Here is a 19,547-nt window from a genome sequence, read left to right as displayed (position 1 = left end):
TGAGATTGTGTAGTGTTTACATTAAATACATTAAATGTAATTGGTGCACTGGCTTTATTGACTTTAACAGACTGTCATAACAATACTTGTAAGCACATTATTTTAAAGGGGTCATATGATGTTGCTAAAAATAACATTATTTGGTGTATTTGGTGTAATGAAATGTGTTTATGCGGTTTAAGGTAAAAAACCCCCATTATTTTCCATATACTGTACATTATTGTTTCTCCTCTATGCCCCGCCTTTCTGAAACACGTAGATTTTTACAAAGCTCATCGGTCTGAAAAGCGAGGTGTGCTCTGATTGGCCAGCTATCCAGTGCATTGTGATTGGCCGAATACCTCAAGCGTGTGACGGAAATGTTACGCCCCTTACCATACTGTATTGATGCCCTGTCAGGCCGGAGTGACGAGACAAAAACATTAAAACCCATTATAAACGAGGCATTTGTTGCATCCGGTGGGGACATAATTACGGATTATAATGACTTGTACTGTCTTTTTACGCGTTGCATCGCGCAGCGTAAACATAAAACCATGTCAAATCACAAACAGCAAGCGCTACTCTACACTCCTCAAAACTCGCGTTTGAATCATCAGTGACAAATCCTTTAAATATAAAATACGTACTTACAGTCTGAGCATTGTAGTCTACTCTACCAGGATCAGGAAACAGTCCTCCATAAAATGTGCTGCACACATCTGAATATTTGGGTTAAACTGTTCTGGAACAGTGTTGTAAATACAACTTAACCACTGATTTCTAGTCGTGTCCTCTTTTGGAAGGCCAAACAAAGTAGTTTCGCTTTCACAACAAAACCCACGGCGGGTTAGAGTGAGCGGAGGCAGGTGGGCTTGAGAACGGCGCGTCCGGCGGGCTTACGGCAACCACATGTGACGACCCCGGGCTGGTGTGTGTGTATTGCTTTGTTTACAGAGTGGGAGTGACGGTGGCCTGTGCGGCAAATCAAAACATTACAAATCAGATCAAGAGCACCAGGCGCTTAGTCAGCACTAACATAAGAGACCTGAAATCTTTTGCCAACTACACACCAGCGGTAAGTCATAAACAGGTTCAGACAGTAGAGTAAAAGTGATAAAATGTGTAAACAAAGCTATTACACTGACTGTTATTGTTAGCTGAAAAGCTAATCACATTAGCTAAGAATTCAAATCTGCAGATTCTGTGGGTTTAGATTCTGTGTGGGCCTGATCATAAGACACACATGAACATATTTTGGGCGCATTCTGATTCTCATTCTGATTTGCATTCTGATTCTCATTCTGATTCTGATTCTGATTCATTCTGATTTTCTGATTCTGATTTTCACACAATAAAGCTAAAACTGTTTGTCTTTGTTCTTTTATTTTATAGCAAATAGACTACCTCTCTGCACAGTACATAACAGCCAAGAACAAAGTATTATCAGACTTAGACAGTAAGTATTCTGTCTTTCTTCCTCTGTTACAGTATGTATCAATGTGAACATTCACTAACATTCAAAAGTTTGGGGTCTGTAGGAGTTTTGCAAATACAGTGAAACAGTAATATTGTGAAATTTGATCACACTTCAAAATAACTGTTTAAATATATTTTAAAATGTAATTTAATGCAGTGATTCCAAACATTAATCTTCAGCAGCCATTATTCCAGTCATTTTAATATGTCGGTTTGATGCTCAAGAAACATTTCTTGTTATTATCATTGTTGACAGTTGTGTATCATTATCAATGTTGCTGCCTAATATTTTTTTGTGGAAACTGTGATACATTTTTTTCAGGATCCTTTGATGAATAGAAAGTTCAAAAGAACATCATTTATTTGAAATAGACATCTTTTCTAATAATGTCAGTGTCTTCACTGTCACTTTTGATCAATTTAATGCATTCTTGCTGAATTAAACTATTAATTTCTTTGAATAATAGAAAACAAATCTTACTGACCGCAAACTTTTGAGCATCATTGTACTTGTTGGAGCTGTGTTTACTAATTTGTTAATTTGTTATCATTGTGGTTTCTCAGATATTGGGACTCTGCTGGGAGGACAGATTCATAATCATCTGGAGAGAGAAGTGGTGCCTGCTTTAGACAATGCTCTTCGCATGACAGCAGGTGCAAAACCAATCAAATACACACACTTCACCAAACTGGTCTTACTTTTTAAAGGGGTCATATGATGCTTTTTTAAAGATCATTATTTGGTGTAACAGAATATGTTGACATGCTTTAATGTTCAAAAACACATAATTTTTCAAATACTGTACATTATTGTAGGTCCTCTATGCCCCGCCTCTCTCAAATGCTTCGTTTTCTACAAAGTCCCTCTTTCTGACATGCACAGTCTGCTCTGATTGGCCAGCTGACCCAGTGCATTGTGATTGGCCGAACACCGTAAGCACTCATCAATGTAACGCACCTTACCATAATCGCGAGCTTCATCTTTCAAAATAAATGTAAAGACAGAGCCCGAAAGGGGAACAGAGTCGCGTGACAGACATCATGATGAAGCTGGTTTGTGACCCTGTAGCTCTCGCTCTCTCTCTCACACACACGCGCGCGCGCACGCACACATACACACACACACACGCACACACACACGATGTGCAAAACTCCGCATTTGAACAGTCAATAACAAATACTTAAACTAATAACAAAACTGTTGCTGATTCAGAAGCGCCAGATTGTCATAACAAAGTCAGAATTACCTCCTCTCCTAGGTTCACGAAATGGACTTCCATAAAATGCATTGCTGTTCTGTTGTAAGTAATCTTAAAGATTCCTAAATGCATCTACTTTCGGAAGGCCAAATAAAGTGCTTTTGCCTAGAAACACAGCGTCTCCCTGGCATGGCTGCTACAACACTAACTGCTGTTACTGAAACCACGCCTTCTTTCTTTGCGTGCACATTTGGGCGGCATTATGCTAATATTTCTACATAGTGAGGTAGATATGTGGGGGCGTGTTAGAATGAGCCGTTTTAGGGGAGCGTGGCAGAGTCTTAACTTTGATAAAGAATATCTCTTTGGTTTTGAGACTTTAGTCTTTGCAACTTCAGGGATCTTATCTATGCACAATCAGCTTGTAACACTCCAAAATCGCATCATATGACCCCTTTAACATGTGGCATTTCAGTGCAATCCTGAATAACCTGAATAAAAAAAAGTAGTTCAATTTCACACTGTGAGATATAAAGTACGAGACGTAAAACCGCAACTGTTGGATATAGTCACAATTACCAGAAGTCACATTTGTGAGATTTATTGTCACATTTTGAGGTATAAAGTCACAATTAAAGTCATAAAGTTGAGACAGGATTGGATTTCCTTTTATTTCAGCAATTTGAAGTTAATTACTTACAATAGCTACTTATTCTCTTCGTTTTTATTCTTGAATAGGGTTTCATAGTTTAATCTATTAAAACTAAAATCAAACTACACTGACAAACCTTAAATGGCATACCCTAACTGTTCACCTTCACAGTTTTTCATTGTCCTGCTCACACATGCGCACATTGTAGAAGTACTGTAAGTATTGCAAGAGAGGCCTGGACCAGAAGGTAACAAATGACAAAAAGAAACCAAATTTAAAGACAAGTAAAAATAACATTACCTAAAAACAATCCACAAATACCTAATATAAATGATATAATAAAGAGAAATTACCAAAAGCAAAATAAATAAATAGAATACTTTTTAAAATACTCATTGAAACCATGACCTTAATGTTGCTACTACCATGCTCTACTTTTTGAGCTACAGGAACACCACAAAACACACACTCATGGTAATATTATTCATGTTAATTTGTTCCTTTCTGTTTCTGTTGCTTGTGATTTTGGATAAAAGTTAAAGTGGAGGGTGCTATTAAAGGTAAAAGTCAGTGGTTTCACCCACGTGTTTTGTGAACGTAGAAATTGTGGTTGTTGTGCATCCTGTTGTTGTTTTAAGTATTGTTGTGTATCTTTATGCATTGCTGCCATATTCTGTTTGCATTTCATCATGTTTTTGTTTAATGATGAAATGAGAATCTTAATAGCTAAAGAAAAATCTGAATAGAAAGACAAAAACACATTTATATAGAAAATGGCATATACGTAAAAATATGTTGTGATCAGTTGTGTATTTGCAGTAGTGTAATCCCTCCCAACGGTTCATTTATGATTTGCATGTGAGCATGTGTTGTAATGAAGGTGTTCTCTGTGTGTGTGTACTGCAGCCATGCGGGAGGCCAAAGAGGCGTTAGAGAGTGTGACCACATCACTGGAGATCCTGCAGGAAGGGACAGGCAGACTCCAGAACTCTCTTCAGTCTGAACGTGCGTCTCTCTCAAACACACTCAATGACCCGGCCTGCTCTAATGGAGATGTAACACACACCTGCAACACCATCCGCGGAACGCTCAGCCAGCTCGCTCTCAGCGCAAACTTTCATGGGGTAACACTCACACACACACAACCCATATATATTGTACATATGTGACCCTGGACCACAAAACCAGTCTTAAGTCACTGGGGTATATTTGTAGCAATAGCCAAAAATACACTGTATGGGTCAAAATGATTGATTTTTCTTTTATGCCAAAAATCATTAGGATATTAAGTAAAGATCATGTTCCATGATATTTTGTAAATGTCCTACTGTAAATGTATTTAAACCTAATTTTTGATTAGTAATATGCATTGCTAAGAACTTCATTTGGACAACTTAAAAGGCGATTTTCTCAGTATTTAGATTTTTTTCACCCTCATATTCCAGATTTTCAAATAGTTGTGTCTCGACCAAATATTGTCCTATCCTAACAAACCATACATCAATGGAAAGCTTATTTGTTCAGCTTTCAGATGATGAATAAATCTCAGTTTTGAAAAATTGACCCTTATGACTGGTTTTGTGGTCCAGGGCCTCATATGTGTGTATCTGGGTATATAGGAAACTGTCAATTATTAGACAGTACTTTAAGGTGAAATATTTCTTGTTATTCTGTCTCAGTTTTATGTGCAGAGACAACAAAACGTAAACCATTCTTACAGTATTTAAAAAATACTTTTATATTTAAAAATACTTATAAAGCATTTACTAATACATTATTTAATGAACCAGAGCTGACATGAATTAATAATGAACAGGGTAACATTTTAGAATAGTGTTCCATTGTTAACGAATAACTACACAGGAACAAATGACTAATGCACTATTAACATTGTAGTAAGTAACTACTATTACCTAACAAGAAACTCTGATTAACGATTTAGTAAGTAATAGCGCTCAGTTGAAACTGGTAGATCACTATTAGCTAATCAATAACTGCTATTTTTTTCATATATCCTGGAGAACTCCTAAGAACTACTGTATACAGGTTCATAATTAATGTGAATTATGCTTAATGAACGTTATGATATATGTAAGGTTTTGGATAGTAATGACTCAAGTGTTACTACATCCTTCTGAAGAAACTACTGATTATTTGGATCAGTATTCTAAAGTGAAAATCATGGTAACCCACTAGTAATGATTTAAGTGTTACCAAATCTAGCAAAATTAATTATTAGTATACTAACCAGAATACTAATATTAGTATTATTATACTAACCAGAACCTTACAAATGATTTCAGTAATTATGGGGAGTTATCACGATCTTCACTTTAGAATACTGATCCAAAAAATTAGTAAATCCTTTAGAGGGCTGTAGTAACACCTGAATAATTACTATCCAATACTTTACAAAACCCTCAAAAGCTTACAATGATTTCAGTCATTACTAGAGAATTATCATGTTATTCACTTTAGAATACTGATCCAAATAATTAGTAATTCCCTCTGAAGAATTTGGAAATACTTGAGTCATTACTAATGGGTTACCATGACCTTCACTTTAGAATTGATTATACATTATGTATTATTCATATTAATTATGAACCTGTATACAGTAGTTCTTAAGGAGGTATGAAAAAATAGTAGTTACTGATTAGCTAATAGTGACCTAGCACATTCGACTAAGCACTATCACTTACTAATTGATTAATCAGAGTTTCTTGTTAGATACTAGTAGTTACTAGAGTGCTAATATTGCGTTACTCATGTGTTCTTGTGTAGTTATTCATTAATGATGGAACAGTATTCTAAAGTGTTACCATGAACAGTTTTCTTTTTATTAATTAACAGTAACAAAGATGAATAAATACTTTAAGAAAATTATTGCTCCTTGTTGGTTAATGTTAGGTAAAGTGTTGCCATCTTAACTTCTAACCCTAAACATGAATTTTAATTTCAGAGATGAACATCCCCACATTCCCACAAGTCCTGTCACATAAACCTTTTTTTGTTTTTTTTTTGTTAAAGGGGTCATGACATGAGAAACCAAATTTCCCTTGATCTTTTGACATAGAATAGGTCTTTGTATGTTTAATACATCCTGCAAATTTCATAACTTAAATGACATTAGCCAATCATAACAGTGGCTGATTACTGACCAGCCTTAAAGGACCCACCCCTTAAAACAGGTCGTTTTAGAGAGAAGGTCAGAATGAGGGTTGAAATCCATTTTTCCACATATTTATTTGTTTTTTTTAACGTTATAAGTAAACCTCAAGGAACATATTAAAATAATAAAATCCATGTCATGACCCCTTTAAAGTCTAAGTCTAAGCCATTTCACTTAGATATATGTAATCATAGGGAAGAAAAGTTCATTGCAATTTGTGCTTAATGCCAAATTGAAATGCCAGTAAGCTTTAATTACTTTACAGTCATGATCAATGATTGGCTGACATGCTAGACAGTTGCAGGTGGTACTAATGGAAAGGGCATTGTCATTCAAGAGAGCTTTTGATTGGACAAAAATCTGTGTGGTTTAATTGTAACTTCTGTGTGTCATCCAATAGTTGCCTGATGTTGAGGCACCTTTGGCCAATCTGGATGCTGTGCTTAAAACAGACCTCAGCAATATTGTACAGAAGGTCAGATGGGTCTATTTTTATCATGCACCATCTTTAAGTCTCCTGTAATGTACTGTGACAGTTTTTTCACCTCCTTTTATTTTTGTTTATCTCTTTAGGGCTACTCTTCCTTTAATGACACACCAAGGTTGGTCAGCGAACAGACAAAAGAAATTGTGTCGGGTGAGGGCATTCTCTTTATACATCTGTCTAGCTCTGTCCCAAAACCTGTTGTGCTGCTTCGCTGCCTAAATAGCGAATATTGCCTATGATGCCTTAATTTGCTGCCTTCATAAACCCATTGCAACAGAGCATCTGTTGGTACTATTATTAGGCCTACAGCTTTCTTTGTTCTCTTTCTCCAAGCTAACCTCATTTGTTCTCTGTAACTAAAGAAAACACAGAAAAACATTGAATATGATTCTGCTGTTGTTCTCATATCTGTCCTTGTGCATACGGGAACCCATCTGTCTCTCTTTAAAAATGAAGCTCTACCCAGTAAGTTTTCCTCAACTATGTACAACAGAGTATCCCTCCATATTCACAAACACATATTCACTTTGTTTTTCTTTGTCTGTTGAAGAAGTGAAAGGGCTGCTCGATAAGTCTGGTGGAGAGATAATTGGCTTCACAAAGATGTTCCCGTTAGAACCAGCACTTGAGAACTTCACAAAGTTCCTGACGGAGAGCCAGAAGAACATTGAAGCGTACTATCCACAGATCGACCAGCTGGACTTCTACAGGTACTTCTGTAAACTCTTTTTCTGGGATGTTATTGACGGGAGTGACAACCAAATGCTGCTAGAAAATTCTAGTAGTGACAAATAAATTTACATTAATGCTAATAGCATGTGCAGAGCCAAACTGAACTGGGCTGCGTTTCCCAAAAGCATCGTAAGCCTAAGTTGATTGTAGGTCCATTGGTTTCAATGGGTCTACGATATACTTAAACTTAGGATTCTTTTGGGAAACGCTGCCCTGGTTATTAATGACATATTTAAAAGTGCAAAATATTTATGCAATACCGATCAAAATGTTTTTGAAAAAAAATATGATATGCTCACCCAAGCTACATTTATTTGATCAAAAACACAGTAAAAAATGGTAATATTGTTAATAATGGTTATATTTAAATATTCTAACATGCTTGAATATGTTTATCTGGTGCTCAAGCAACATTTGTTATTATTATCAATGTTGAAAATAATTGTGCTGCTTACAGTTTATTTCAACTGCTGCTTACACACAAAATCTTTACTTGTCACACGGTTTCTGAAGCCTGACACTCGAACACCAGAACCACAAACCAAATCTACAAAACCATACGCTAATTCTTAGACTCAGATTTTATTTCATAAAACACTTTTTGCAAAATACAACACAATTTTCTGTGTAACAGGAATTAATATTATGGCAAAGGTGTTTGTATATGTTTGCTTTTGAGATGTGTTTGTGATATTTTGAATGCAGTGCTTAATTTGGCAAGAGATGTGAGGCATTTTGCGTTTTGTGTGTGCAATTTTTGGATTTGTGTGTAAAGTTTTGAAAAAAGAGGCAAAGTTTTGAAAATGTGTGTAAGCAGCTGAAAAAAAAACTGTAATATTTTGGTGAAAACCATGATACATTTTTTTGTTTTCAGGACATTTTTATGCATTTATTTGAAATACTTTTGTAACATTATAAATGTCTGTACTGTCAATTTTGATCAATTTAATGCATCCTTGCTGAATAAAATGATTAATTTCTAAATATAAAACTAAATATTCGTAGACCAATGCAGTGTACACCCTCACCTTCGCTCAGTATGTCTTTATCTTTGTGTTTGTGTCTTTAGATGGATAGGGTGTGTGGTGATTTGCTGTATGGTTGTGTTGGTTCTGGCATTTAATTTCCTGGGTCTGCTGTGTGGATCATGTGGCTATGATAAAAATGCTACACCCACGACACGTGGCTGTCTGTCCAACACCGGAGGAAACCTACTGATGGCGTGAGTTACAATGACAACACCAAAACAACATATACTGTATACAATAACACAATACCCTGCCACAAAGTGCTTATAAAAGATATATTTGATGATAGTTAAAGTTAGATACTAAAATTATTTTGCATTCTTTTTGTTTTGTTTGGTTTTCTTGATGGTCAGTTCTGTTGGCTTCAGCTTCATCTTCTCCTGGGTGCTCATGGGAGTTGTCGTCACCACATTTGTTGTTGGGGGAAACATAGAGAAGCTTGTGTGTGAGCCGCTGGCTAACAGACAGATTTTTAAGGTACTGGTTCACTACTCTATAATAAGAAACAACAATTTGATTTAGTGTTTAACAGTAGATAACAGCTTATATTTACAAAAAAAAAAAACTATAAGTAAATCAGCTATCTTGGGTTACTTCTTGCCCACTTGTAATTACAGATGAAAGCACATCCCTGTGTAGTTTTTTTTTGGAAGGGAGAAGAGAAACAGACCAGTATATTCTTAAATTACTCACAACACTAGAGTCCTTGTATTTATGTTAAACTGTGGTTAAGCTTGGGTTGTGTGTGTGTGTGCTTAAGCAAACGTTTAAAAATGGGGGTTGGTAGTTCATAAGTAAATCTGGGTTAGTTTCAGATCATAGATAGCAAAGCATTTACATACAAACACTTCTGAGTCTGACCTCAAATAAATTTAGAAGATCCTACTTGTGGCTTATGTTATATACATGAATTTTAGCAAGTTGTAACGGAGCAGACGAGAGACGTGCAGATCCATATGCAAGCTTTTTATTAAAAGACGTGGTCACAAACACAGGCAGGGTCGAAACACCAGCGAACAGGTATGACACAGGCAAAACACAAGAGCAGTCCAGTAAACGGGCGTGGGTCGATCGACGGTGAACAATATCCAACAGAGCAAGGCAAAGAGAGATAATCCAGGTACACAGCAATAATCCAGTCAGGGGCAAACAGAGTCCAAACGGCAAGACGAAGGGGGTAATCCGAAATACACAGGTAAGAATCAAAACACGGAGAAAAACAGGCAAGGCAAGACTATGAATAAACTGGGAACGCTAGAGCAGGCTCCGTAAAGTAGCTATCAACTAAACAGTGATAAACGCTAAACAATACTCAGCAGTGAATGGTGGTGTGAGACTGATTTATATAGTGTGTGTAATAGCTTTCAGGTGAGCATGTGATTGGTTACAGTTGTGTGCAATCAGTGCAATGGATGATGGGAAATGTAGTCCATGGTATAGTGTAACAGTCTGTGTAGTGTGAGAGTCCATGTAGTGAGCGGGTGTCATACACGTTTGCAACAACACAAATGTGTAAATGTATTTTTTGTAAATCATGACAGAATTACCATCTCCAATCTTTATGATTAGCATATGGAAAATGAACTTTTTGACACATAAATTTGTGTTTAAAAAAAAAATGCTGTTCAGATCATCGACACACCATATATGGTCCATCCTGCCAAAAAGAACTTTCTTCCTGGTATGCTGTTTCAAGACCCAAACATCGACCTTACTATTGGCAGTATGTACAGGTAAGTGTGTGAGCAAAGATCAATGCTAAAGATCAATTACAAGTAGTTAATCTTGAAGAGCTATTCTGTCATCAGTTACATGCCCTCATGTCATTCCAAACCTTTAAGACTTTCTTCAAAATACAAATGAAGATACTATTTATAATGAAACCAGAGAGATTTCTGTTCTTCCACTGAAAGTCCATTACACTAAAACTTTGACACTTCAAAAAGTTAATAATGACAATATGTGGTTTAATCCAAGTCTTCTGTTTTGGTTAACTTTCAGTGGAGTGAAGGAATTCTCTTAGGTTTCATTAAAAGTATCATAATTTGTGTTATTAAGGTAAACCAAAGTTTCATCTTATGATTTTGGAATGACATGAATAAATAATTAATTCGACACAGAAGGCTGTTTACTCTGTGAGAAGATGTGTTCATTCTCTTTTTTTTTGCTTTTTTTCCTTCTTATAGAGATTGTTATGAGAATAATGGTTTATATTCTGCACTACAACTGGAGACTAAGTTCAACTTCAACAAGTTTCTCAATGCCACAGTGGTGCGTGAGCGGATTTAAGAAAGACAAAAAGCATTTAATATACTTTTGTGTATACCTACATACTGAGCATGACATCAATTCTTTAACCATGTGTTTGTGATTTCTTAACAGTATAACCCGGAACTGACCAAGATATTTAACAGTGTGAATGTGGATCTCCAGGGGATGTTTCTTCTGGAACAGGAGGGCAAAGATAACCTCATTGACTTTGCCAACACAGGCATTGGAGATATCGACTATCAGGCTTATCTAACTGAGGTAACCAACACACTCTCACAGACACTTACAGACACAACAACACAAGACATTTTAATGAGAATGATTTGTTTGACAGGTGAATAAAGGAGTGACAGTTGTGGACCTTTTGTCCTATGCAAATGAACTTGAAGCTCAAGCAGACCAACTGGTGAGTCAAATACAAATCACTTTCAGTTAGTAATGATTCCAGCCACTTCGTGTGTAATATTTGAAGATATTAGGTTAGGTATTATTTACTGCATGTATCAAACTAAGTTACGTCAGTTAACACCCAGAGGCCAGTCTCTGGAACATTTTGAACCTTTTTATAGTGATCTCCCCTCCAGTGTAGAGGGACACAAGCACTTCATTCATGAGGGGAAAACACACCGCTACAGGATGTGTGGCACTGCAATGTGTGTATGTGCTTATGGGAATATGACTGAGGGTCTTTTACAGCAATGTTGGTCTGAGACGTGAGCCTGTTTGTTAATATTGTAGTTAAATAAGTCAAATTCTACCTTTATTATTGTAAGTCTTTGCCTTTTAAAGTAGGAGGATGACCCAGACCCAGCCATTAAATCTTAAAATGTAAAAATTCATTATACAAATTGTAAAACCATTAATATATAATCTACACAAAGAGTGACTAAATAAAACATTTCAATATTTATTGAATGAAAATTATTTATATCAATTTGCAAAAATTTGCAGAAATACAGCTGCAACAGTTTTAGTCCCATTTCCATATTGACCAACAATATTGCAATAATTAAAAAACAATTTAATTGTATTTGTTTAGGGTTAATAACATTCTAGCTCTGAAATTAGCCTTAGATTATTTCATCTTGCAATTTATTCCCCAAATGTTTCAAATTTCCAACGTGCATTGCTGTTAAAGATGTGGTAAAAATGTTTCTGACTTTCAGAAAATAAAATACAAACAGATCTTAATTCTCTTGTGATGCATGTATGTCCACTGCTGAATTTGTTATTGGACAAATTAAGGAAACAAGTGAAAGTGATTTTAATGTGTTTTTATGGAAGGACAATTCTATTTCTTTCTCTCTCTTCTTTCTCAGCCACGAGGGGCTCTTGAGAATGCGCTTAAGGGTCATGCCAGCAGTATAAGACAGATCCACAAAGAAAAAGTGGTGCCAATGGAACAGGCTATGGTAAATACACACACACACACACACACTTTTTAAATACAGCTAGTTATAAATACTATAACCTAAATCGTTTATGGAAGGACAATTCTATTTCTTTCTCTCTCTTCTTTCTCAGCCACGAGGGGCTCTTGAGAATGCGCTTAAGGGTCATGCCAGCAGTATAAGACAGATCCACAAAGAAAAAGTGGTGCCAATGGAACAGGCTATGGTAAATACACACACACACACACACTTTTTAAATACAGCTAGTTATAAATACTATAACCTAAATCTAACAGAAAACTTTACAATGTAAAAAAGTATTTACTTTATTTTTATACCATTTGTATATATGATGATGTCCCCAAAAGGAGGTTTTGTAAGGGGTAGCTAATTTCTGGGTACAACTTTGTATCCAAAATATGGTTAAGTACTGTAGGTACAAAAACAAACACACACAAACTGGCATATATATGGTTTACGGGGATTCTCCATAGGCATAATTGTTTTCATACTGAACTAGTCATATTTACTATCCCTTAACCCCACCCCTAAAAATAACCCCCATAGAAAACTTTTTTAGTATGTTTTCAAGCTGTTTTATATATGAGGACACAGGAAATGTTATTCTAAGCTTTATTCTTTATTCTTTTTTTAATGGAACCAAAGAAATTTGTGAAAGCAAGGGTAAGCCAACAGTTGGTACTGTGATGTGATCATCCAAAAAAATAATGTTCTTTTGAAAATTGTGTTTTAGTAAATGTGGACCACTTTAGTAGTTCAGATGTGTTCTGTAAATGTTTGTGTTTGCAAGTTTGTGTAAGTGTCCTCTTTTTGGCTCATTGTGTTTGTTCTGTGTGATATTTCAGCAACTGTAATTCTGTGACTTAAGAAATGGGTTCAAAAGAGCACACTTGAGCCTGACTTACTGAAAAGATTTAAAAGAATTAGAATGAAAGAAACCAGTGACTCTTTGAGGGTTGACCAGATTGTAAGTGATTTATATAGTATTTTATATTTATTTAAATATAATCTATGTTTTTTTTTCTTGTAGGGCACTCTAAGTCAAAGCATTAAACTGCTTCAGAAAACTTCCAGAGAACTACCTGTAAGTACAGTAAATACACACAAATCTTTATGTAAAACTTTCTATATAATAAATGGTACTTGGCTTTTGATATTTGTGTAATGCAATGACATTTGCACACTGTTACAAAAGTGGAAAGGTATTCAAATAGATTTATAAATAGATCATGTTAATAATTATGTGATATTCATCATGGTTTTTCCTCTAGATTAAAGTGACAAATGTCTTGAATGCCATTGAGGCAGTAGAGTACCTCATCGCTAACAATGCCTCACATGTGGTCAAACAGGTACAAATACATTTATTTCATTTATTAATCTAATTCATTAATTTACTGATTATTAATCTGGATCTATACAACCATCATTATTTATCTTGTTTTAAAGATGTTTAGTTTTTTACAACAATACTGGGGAAGATATTATATATATTTTAATAGGTCAGTTATAAATGCTCTGTATGTATATATTTTTTAACAGTTTGTTGTTGTGTTGTTGTTAATATGTCACAGGGGACAGATAAATTCATTAAGAACATTGTGGGATATTTTTCACAATATACGGAGTGGGTCAAGCACTCTGTGAGTATGCTAATACGAGATAAAATCCAAAAGAGCAGCACTTTGTCATAGAACACTGCAACTTAATCAGTTAAACTAATGTCTGTCTCTGTATGTGCAGCTGGAAATGGAGGTCGCCCAGTGCAAGCCCATCAGCAACATCATAGACTCGCTAGAGATCGTAGCCTGCAGCTTCATCGTTGACTCAGTGGTAAGAGATACAAAACCGCTTGCACACAACACATACAAGAACCCACACTCACGAAACATACTGCATATAACCATGAACATGCGCAGAATATGCATGAATGTTTCTCAACACACACACACAGGTTTGTTTTTATGGTTTATGGGGACTCTCCATAGGCGTAATGGTTTTTATACTGTACAAACCGTATTTTCTATTGCCCTACACAAACCCTACACCTAAACCTACCCCTTACAGGAAACTTTCTGCATTTTTTGATTTTCAAAAAAACTAATTCTGAATTATTTATAAGCCTTTTGAATTACGGTGACACTGAAAATTTCCTCATAAATCACCTTCTCATTGTAATACCTATATCATACCCATGTTATTATACAAATTTGTGTCCTCATAAACCACATAAACATGCACACACACACACACACACACACACACACACACAAACCTGTACACACATGTCAGCTATCCTTGTGGGGACTCTCCATAGGCATAATGGTTATAATACTGTACAAACTGTATTTTCTATTGCCCTACACCTAAACCTACCCCTCACAGGAAACTTTCTGCATTTTTACTTTCTCAAAAAACGCATTCTGTATGATTTATAAGCTTTTGTACCCATGGGGACCTCAATTTCCATGACACGAGACCCCATGAGTCTGTGTGTATTCAGGTTTAAGTCCCCACCAGGATATATAAACCTGTACACACACACACACACACACACACACACAGAACAAGATTGGCAGTGTTCACATTCAGTGTTCACAGTGCGTATGCTTGTGTGAACTGAAACCATGAACTTACAGAATATACTCCAAAGGCAAACACACACTCACTTTTCACACCAAAAATTTCATACAGTATGTGTGTTCATATATGCCTGTGTAATTTCAAGAAAATTATTTATATGAGCTGTTTATTGTGCGTTTTAGAACACATTCTGGTTTGGTCTGGGAGGATGCTGTTTGTTACTCATTCCCAGCATCATCATGTCGGTAAAACTCGGCAAATTCTACCGCAGGATGGACACTGAAGACGTCTATGATGAGTGAGTGCATACATACTTGCTGCATTTAGACTGAATCACCACAAGACTGCACTACCTGTCATACTGTATGTGAAGTGAAATATGGCAGCTTTTCTAAAAGACATCACATTAAGAACTGCAGCTAAACTGAAAACCTTTTCATTTTTAAGATTCAAGGAGGACTTTCATTCCACATGTTTGAAACAACTTTGTTTCCTTCTTTTAAGAATCATCTTAAGTCTCTTAGAACCTCAAGTTCCACTCTTATTTTCCATATTCTCCAGTTGTTCACATTCTGATAACAAACCACTTGTACTTTTTCATCTTTTCATCTGCATCTTTAATTTTTAACTTACCATTGCACATTGAAATGTTTAAATACCTTAATCTTTATACTTTTTTTTCACTGAAATCTTGTCACTCTACTTACTGTAAATCATACATCTCATGATCATTTTATAAGCAACTAATGTTTACATTCACTGTTTCATTTACAGTAGTATGGATGTTGTTGTAAGTGGTTATCATAATGAGTCTTTAAATGGCATAAACAACCCTGTGATGAGCAGGTAGAGTTTATTCCACCTCTTCATCTCTGCATGATAAAATCAGTATTACACTCTTAAAAATAAAGGTGCTTCAAAAGGTTCTTCAAGCGATGCCATAGAAGAACCATTTTTGGTTCCACAAAGAACCATTCAGTCAAAGGTTCTTTAAAGAACCATCTCTTTCTTACCTTTTTATAATCTGAAGAACCTTCTTTCACCCCAAAGAACCTTTTGTGAAACAGAAAGGTTCTTCAGATGTTAAAGGTTCTTTATGGAACCATTTAGACAAAAAGGTTCTTCTATGGCATCGTGAAGCACCTTTATTTTTAAGAGTGTAGCTGAAGTCAATTGTGTGCATGTGCATCTATATGTACAGTATGCATGTGATATCAACATGAGCTGACTTTGGACACCAAAAATATGATTATAAGATTCTATTATTAATATATACAATATATATTTTGATAGGTTTACAAATGAACAGATATGTGTCTTTCATACTGTACATGACAATATTCTACTTTAGCATGTAAAACTCTGGTTAGGGTTTTAATGTTTTTTTACATGTATTTAGATTTTATTGGTCAAAGTATGAAAATAGTTGCATGAGTTTCTAAATGGGTGGACTTGTTTTGATACCCCCAAAATTAATTGATCTGTTTCTATAATTCATTAACCTGTTTCTATAATTCAAATTTAATGAAACTAAATGAAATGCACGCATAGCGAATAATGTAATAGCATGATATTTTTTCCCCAGCATCCATCTCTATCCATCCACCGCATGACAGTTTTCGGTTCTTTTTTTGGAGCTAATTGAAAGATATATTTTGTTTAGATCTGTCCAAATGACACTGCCATTCCAAACTTTCAAAACTAAAACCGTTTTCACAGTTAACCTGGATTTCTTTCAGCTATCCATCCTATGACACAATGAGGTGGTATCCTCGGGCCTCAGCCCCCCCAAGACAGCCTGACTGGTGACACAAATTCACTCACACAAACACACTTTCACACGGGGTATGCAACCGTATATGCATCCTACAGGTACAAAACCTTTCAACAGTTCATCTGTTCTCTTTTTATTGACCTTCTTTCTGTCTTTGCATTTATATGTCCATACGTCTCCTCTGAAAACACATTTGTTCATGTCAGTGTTCATCTTGTTTTAAAATTTCTGCTTTATGTCTCAACTTCTCAACTGACATCTCAAATCACTTTGTATTCATTCATGGTCAACCACCATTACTTTATTAAGACATTTGTTGTCCTTCTTTCCATCGATTTCTACTTTTCTCTGTCATACATCAGGAATTCACCATCTTTCCATGTTCTACACAGTCCTGTGTATGTTCCTCATAGTTACTTTCAATTCATGTTTCACTGAAATCATACGTGTTGTCACTGATCTTTCACATATTCTTCCGCTAACATGTAACATTGCATGACTTTCCATGTCTGCTTGATCTTTGACTATTTAAAGCTTGCTCTCCATCTTTGTATAAATTAAGCCATTGGAAATATTGTCGTTTCTGTGACATTTGAGTAAAATGTTCTTCTTTTTCTTCTACAGTGGTACTGAGAACTGGAACTAAAGAGAGTTTAGCAGGTAAGACAATCACACTCTGTCACATGTTATGGTACCTCAAGCTTTTAAGATTTTAATGTATTTTTTCAGTCTACATTGATTGATTGATTAACTGATTGGTGTTTTGTTTTTAGTCAGGGATTGTCATTCTTAATTAAGATTCTGAGGACGACAACCGAAGACGGAAAAAAGGGAATATAATCAGTGAAAATTGAATTAATAAGTTTATTCCAGTTTCTAACAATGCATACTTAGACCCTAATCATACATGGTAAACAGCAATATGTTCTTTTTATACACTTTCAAGTTTTGTATGTATTTTGTTAATATCTGTTTTATAAAATGTCCTTTAGACAATTGTGGGTACATCTAGATTTTGTATTGGTCTTTTTATCATTTGATATAAAGGGGCAAGAAAGGTCTGTGATGTCAGTCTGTGCAGTGTGATATTGTCTTGTCGGTTATTGATCATGAAACCATGAAATGGTGTTTCTGAACCAAACATCTCAAGTCTGAAGGTCAAAGCAGTTTCTGAAGTATTTACAGTAGAAAGTGAAGTTCTTCATTTATCAATTTATCTTTTCAGTTCTTCTGTGAAATGTTACTTTTTTGTACGTTTTGTTGTTCAATGAATGAATCAAGTATTAGTTTCCGAAAGGTCTCTTAGTAAGAGGAAATTTGATAACTACGTTGGATGCACTGGAAAAGGCTCAATGTCCTAAAAGACTGATTGATCCTACTGTATATGTTTCAAATATCAGTACTTTTGATACAAGACAATAATTACATCACTAAAAACAAATGACTATTATAGATCAATTAATTTTTTTGTGTCTTGTTCTTGTCTTTCTGTTTTCTTCTTTTGAGTGTCTTACGTATTTGATTTTCTTTTTGTGTCTACTTCAATACAAGAAACTGAAAATAGCTTAATATGTTTAGTTTGTAATGTACTGTAATTTCTTAAAATGCAGGTATCAGTACAGCATACAGTGGTCATACAATTCCACATAGTCCTCTACTGTATAAACCAAAGGTTTTTCTCATACACCAAAAAAGGTTGTGAATGAAATTTAAACTAAATTCCAAAACCATTACCGATACCCACAAATCTCTCTCATGGCCTACTGTGTGCCACTGTATGCACATGTTCTTTGGCAGTTGTACAGTACAGATCCCCAGGGTCTTGTTGTCACCGATATTATGAGACTCAAAGGCACTTGTACCAAGTGTTTTGGATTTTTACAATGTTAATCCCACTGGAACTTGGAGGCTGTGTTACAATAAAAACAATCAGCTCAAAATGGTTTGTGTTTTGTAAAAGGTACAGATATATTAAATAAATGTATGCCACTTTTGCATCCTTTTTTAGTGTAACAGGTTTATTTTAGTATATAGTAATATGTATTTTTAATATTTAAATATCTATATAGTTTCATTTCAGTTTCATTTTAGTTGTTTTAGTACAACAATTTAGGGCAGGCTAATGAACATGAGAAATGTTGCATTGGCAACTAGCTGAAATAAGTTTGTTTTCCCACATATTATTTCAGTTCATCTTTAAAGTAACAGAAATGTTTGTTAGTTTTTTTATTTTCTTCTAGTTTTGGTTAACGTTAATATCCCTAAAGATTGAAAGATCCTGTCACCATTCATTGTAACTGCATAGAAAACAGTGGCAATAATATTGTCCAAAATTTCTCCTTTTTTTTTTCAAAACAAAGGAAGTCATTTACAACAGATGCAATAACATTTTTTCAGTAAAAATCAATGTGCTTGCATGTCAAGTGTAGTTTAGCCATTAATTCAGTTAATTTTCTTTAAATATTATCTTTAAAGATTACAGTGATACAGTTATTAATCAACTAAAATGTGACTATTGTTAATAAATGATGTCATTTATAAGCATGTTCATAAAATCATAAATTTACAAAGAATATGTATGAAAGCTTTCTTACAGGAATGATCTTTTTACCTTCTTCAAATAAACAATATACAAACATATAACAGCTAAGGAAAGAACTGTCAGGAACAGTTTCTTGTATCTTTTTGTCCTTTTCCATCAGTGTCCAGTTTCATAGTGGATGTGTTCTTATGAACTTGTGTGTCCCCCAGCATCACTCTCTCAGCCCTTTTATTTATT

The 19,547-nt window shown here is 35.1% G+C and overlaps 1 protein-coding gene across 6 annotated transcripts in view; it reads left to right on the top strand.

Annotated features, from left to right (window-relative positions):
• The window catches only part of prom1b (prominin 1 b), a 34,893-nt gene extending 16,167 nt beyond the window's left edge, over positions 1-18,726 (top strand). Inside the window, exons 5-30 of one of the 6 annotated variants that reach the window (XM_016229038.1) lie at positions 937-1,057; positions 1,375-1,438; positions 2,023-2,112; positions 3,846-3,869; positions 4,216-4,433; positions 6,882-6,956; positions 7,055-7,118; positions 7,425-7,433; positions 7,519-7,678; positions 8,770-8,922; positions 9,082-9,205; positions 10,358-10,461; positions 10,915-10,999; positions 11,111-11,257; positions 11,334-11,405; positions 12,319-12,411; positions 13,057-13,074; positions 13,442-13,495; positions 13,683-13,763; positions 13,986-14,054; positions 14,155-14,244; positions 15,177-15,292; positions 15,769-15,840; positions 16,734-16,866; positions 17,393-17,428; positions 17,542-18,726. In XM_016229038.1, coding sequence (XP_016084524.1) covers positions 937-1,057; positions 1,375-1,438; positions 2,023-2,112; positions 3,846-3,869; positions 4,216-4,433; positions 6,882-6,956; positions 7,055-7,118; positions 7,425-7,433; positions 7,519-7,678; positions 8,770-8,922; positions 9,082-9,205; positions 10,358-10,461; positions 10,915-10,999; positions 11,111-11,257; positions 11,334-11,405; positions 12,319-12,411; positions 13,057-13,074; positions 13,442-13,495; positions 13,683-13,763; positions 13,986-14,054; positions 14,155-14,244; positions 15,177-15,292; positions 15,769-15,840; positions 16,734-16,803 — 2,173 coding nt within the window. In that variant the 3' untranslated portion in view covers positions 16,804-16,866; positions 17,393-17,428; positions 17,542-18,726. Of the gene's footprint in view, positions 1-936; positions 1,058-1,374; positions 1,439-2,022; positions 2,113-3,845; positions 3,870-4,215; positions 4,434-6,881; positions 6,957-7,054; positions 7,119-7,424; positions 7,434-7,518; positions 7,679-8,769; positions 8,923-9,081; positions 9,206-10,357; positions 10,462-10,914; positions 11,000-11,110; positions 11,258-11,333; positions 11,406-12,318; positions 12,412-13,056; positions 13,075-13,441; positions 13,496-13,682; positions 13,764-13,985; positions 14,055-14,154; positions 14,245-15,176; positions 15,701-15,768; positions 15,841-16,733; positions 16,867-17,392; positions 17,429-17,541 lie in introns of those variants that run through there. The other 5 variants (XM_016229039.1, XM_016229040.1, XM_016229041.1 and 2 more) reach the window with 5 other exon arrangements.
• Positions 18,727-19,547: the final 821 nt, after the last annotated feature.

Source organism: Sinocyclocheilus grahami, unplaced genomic scaffold (assembly GCF_001515645.1).
Source record: "Sinocyclocheilus grahami isolate Dianchi unplaced genomic scaffold, SAMN03320097.WGS_v1.1 scaffold346.1, whole genome shotgun sequence".
NCBI lineage: Eukaryota > Metazoa > Chordata > Actinopteri > Cypriniformes > Cyprinidae > Sinocyclocheilus > Sinocyclocheilus grahami.
Note: the sequence above shows the minus strand (reverse complement) of the source record. Positions and strands in the feature narration are given on the sequence as shown.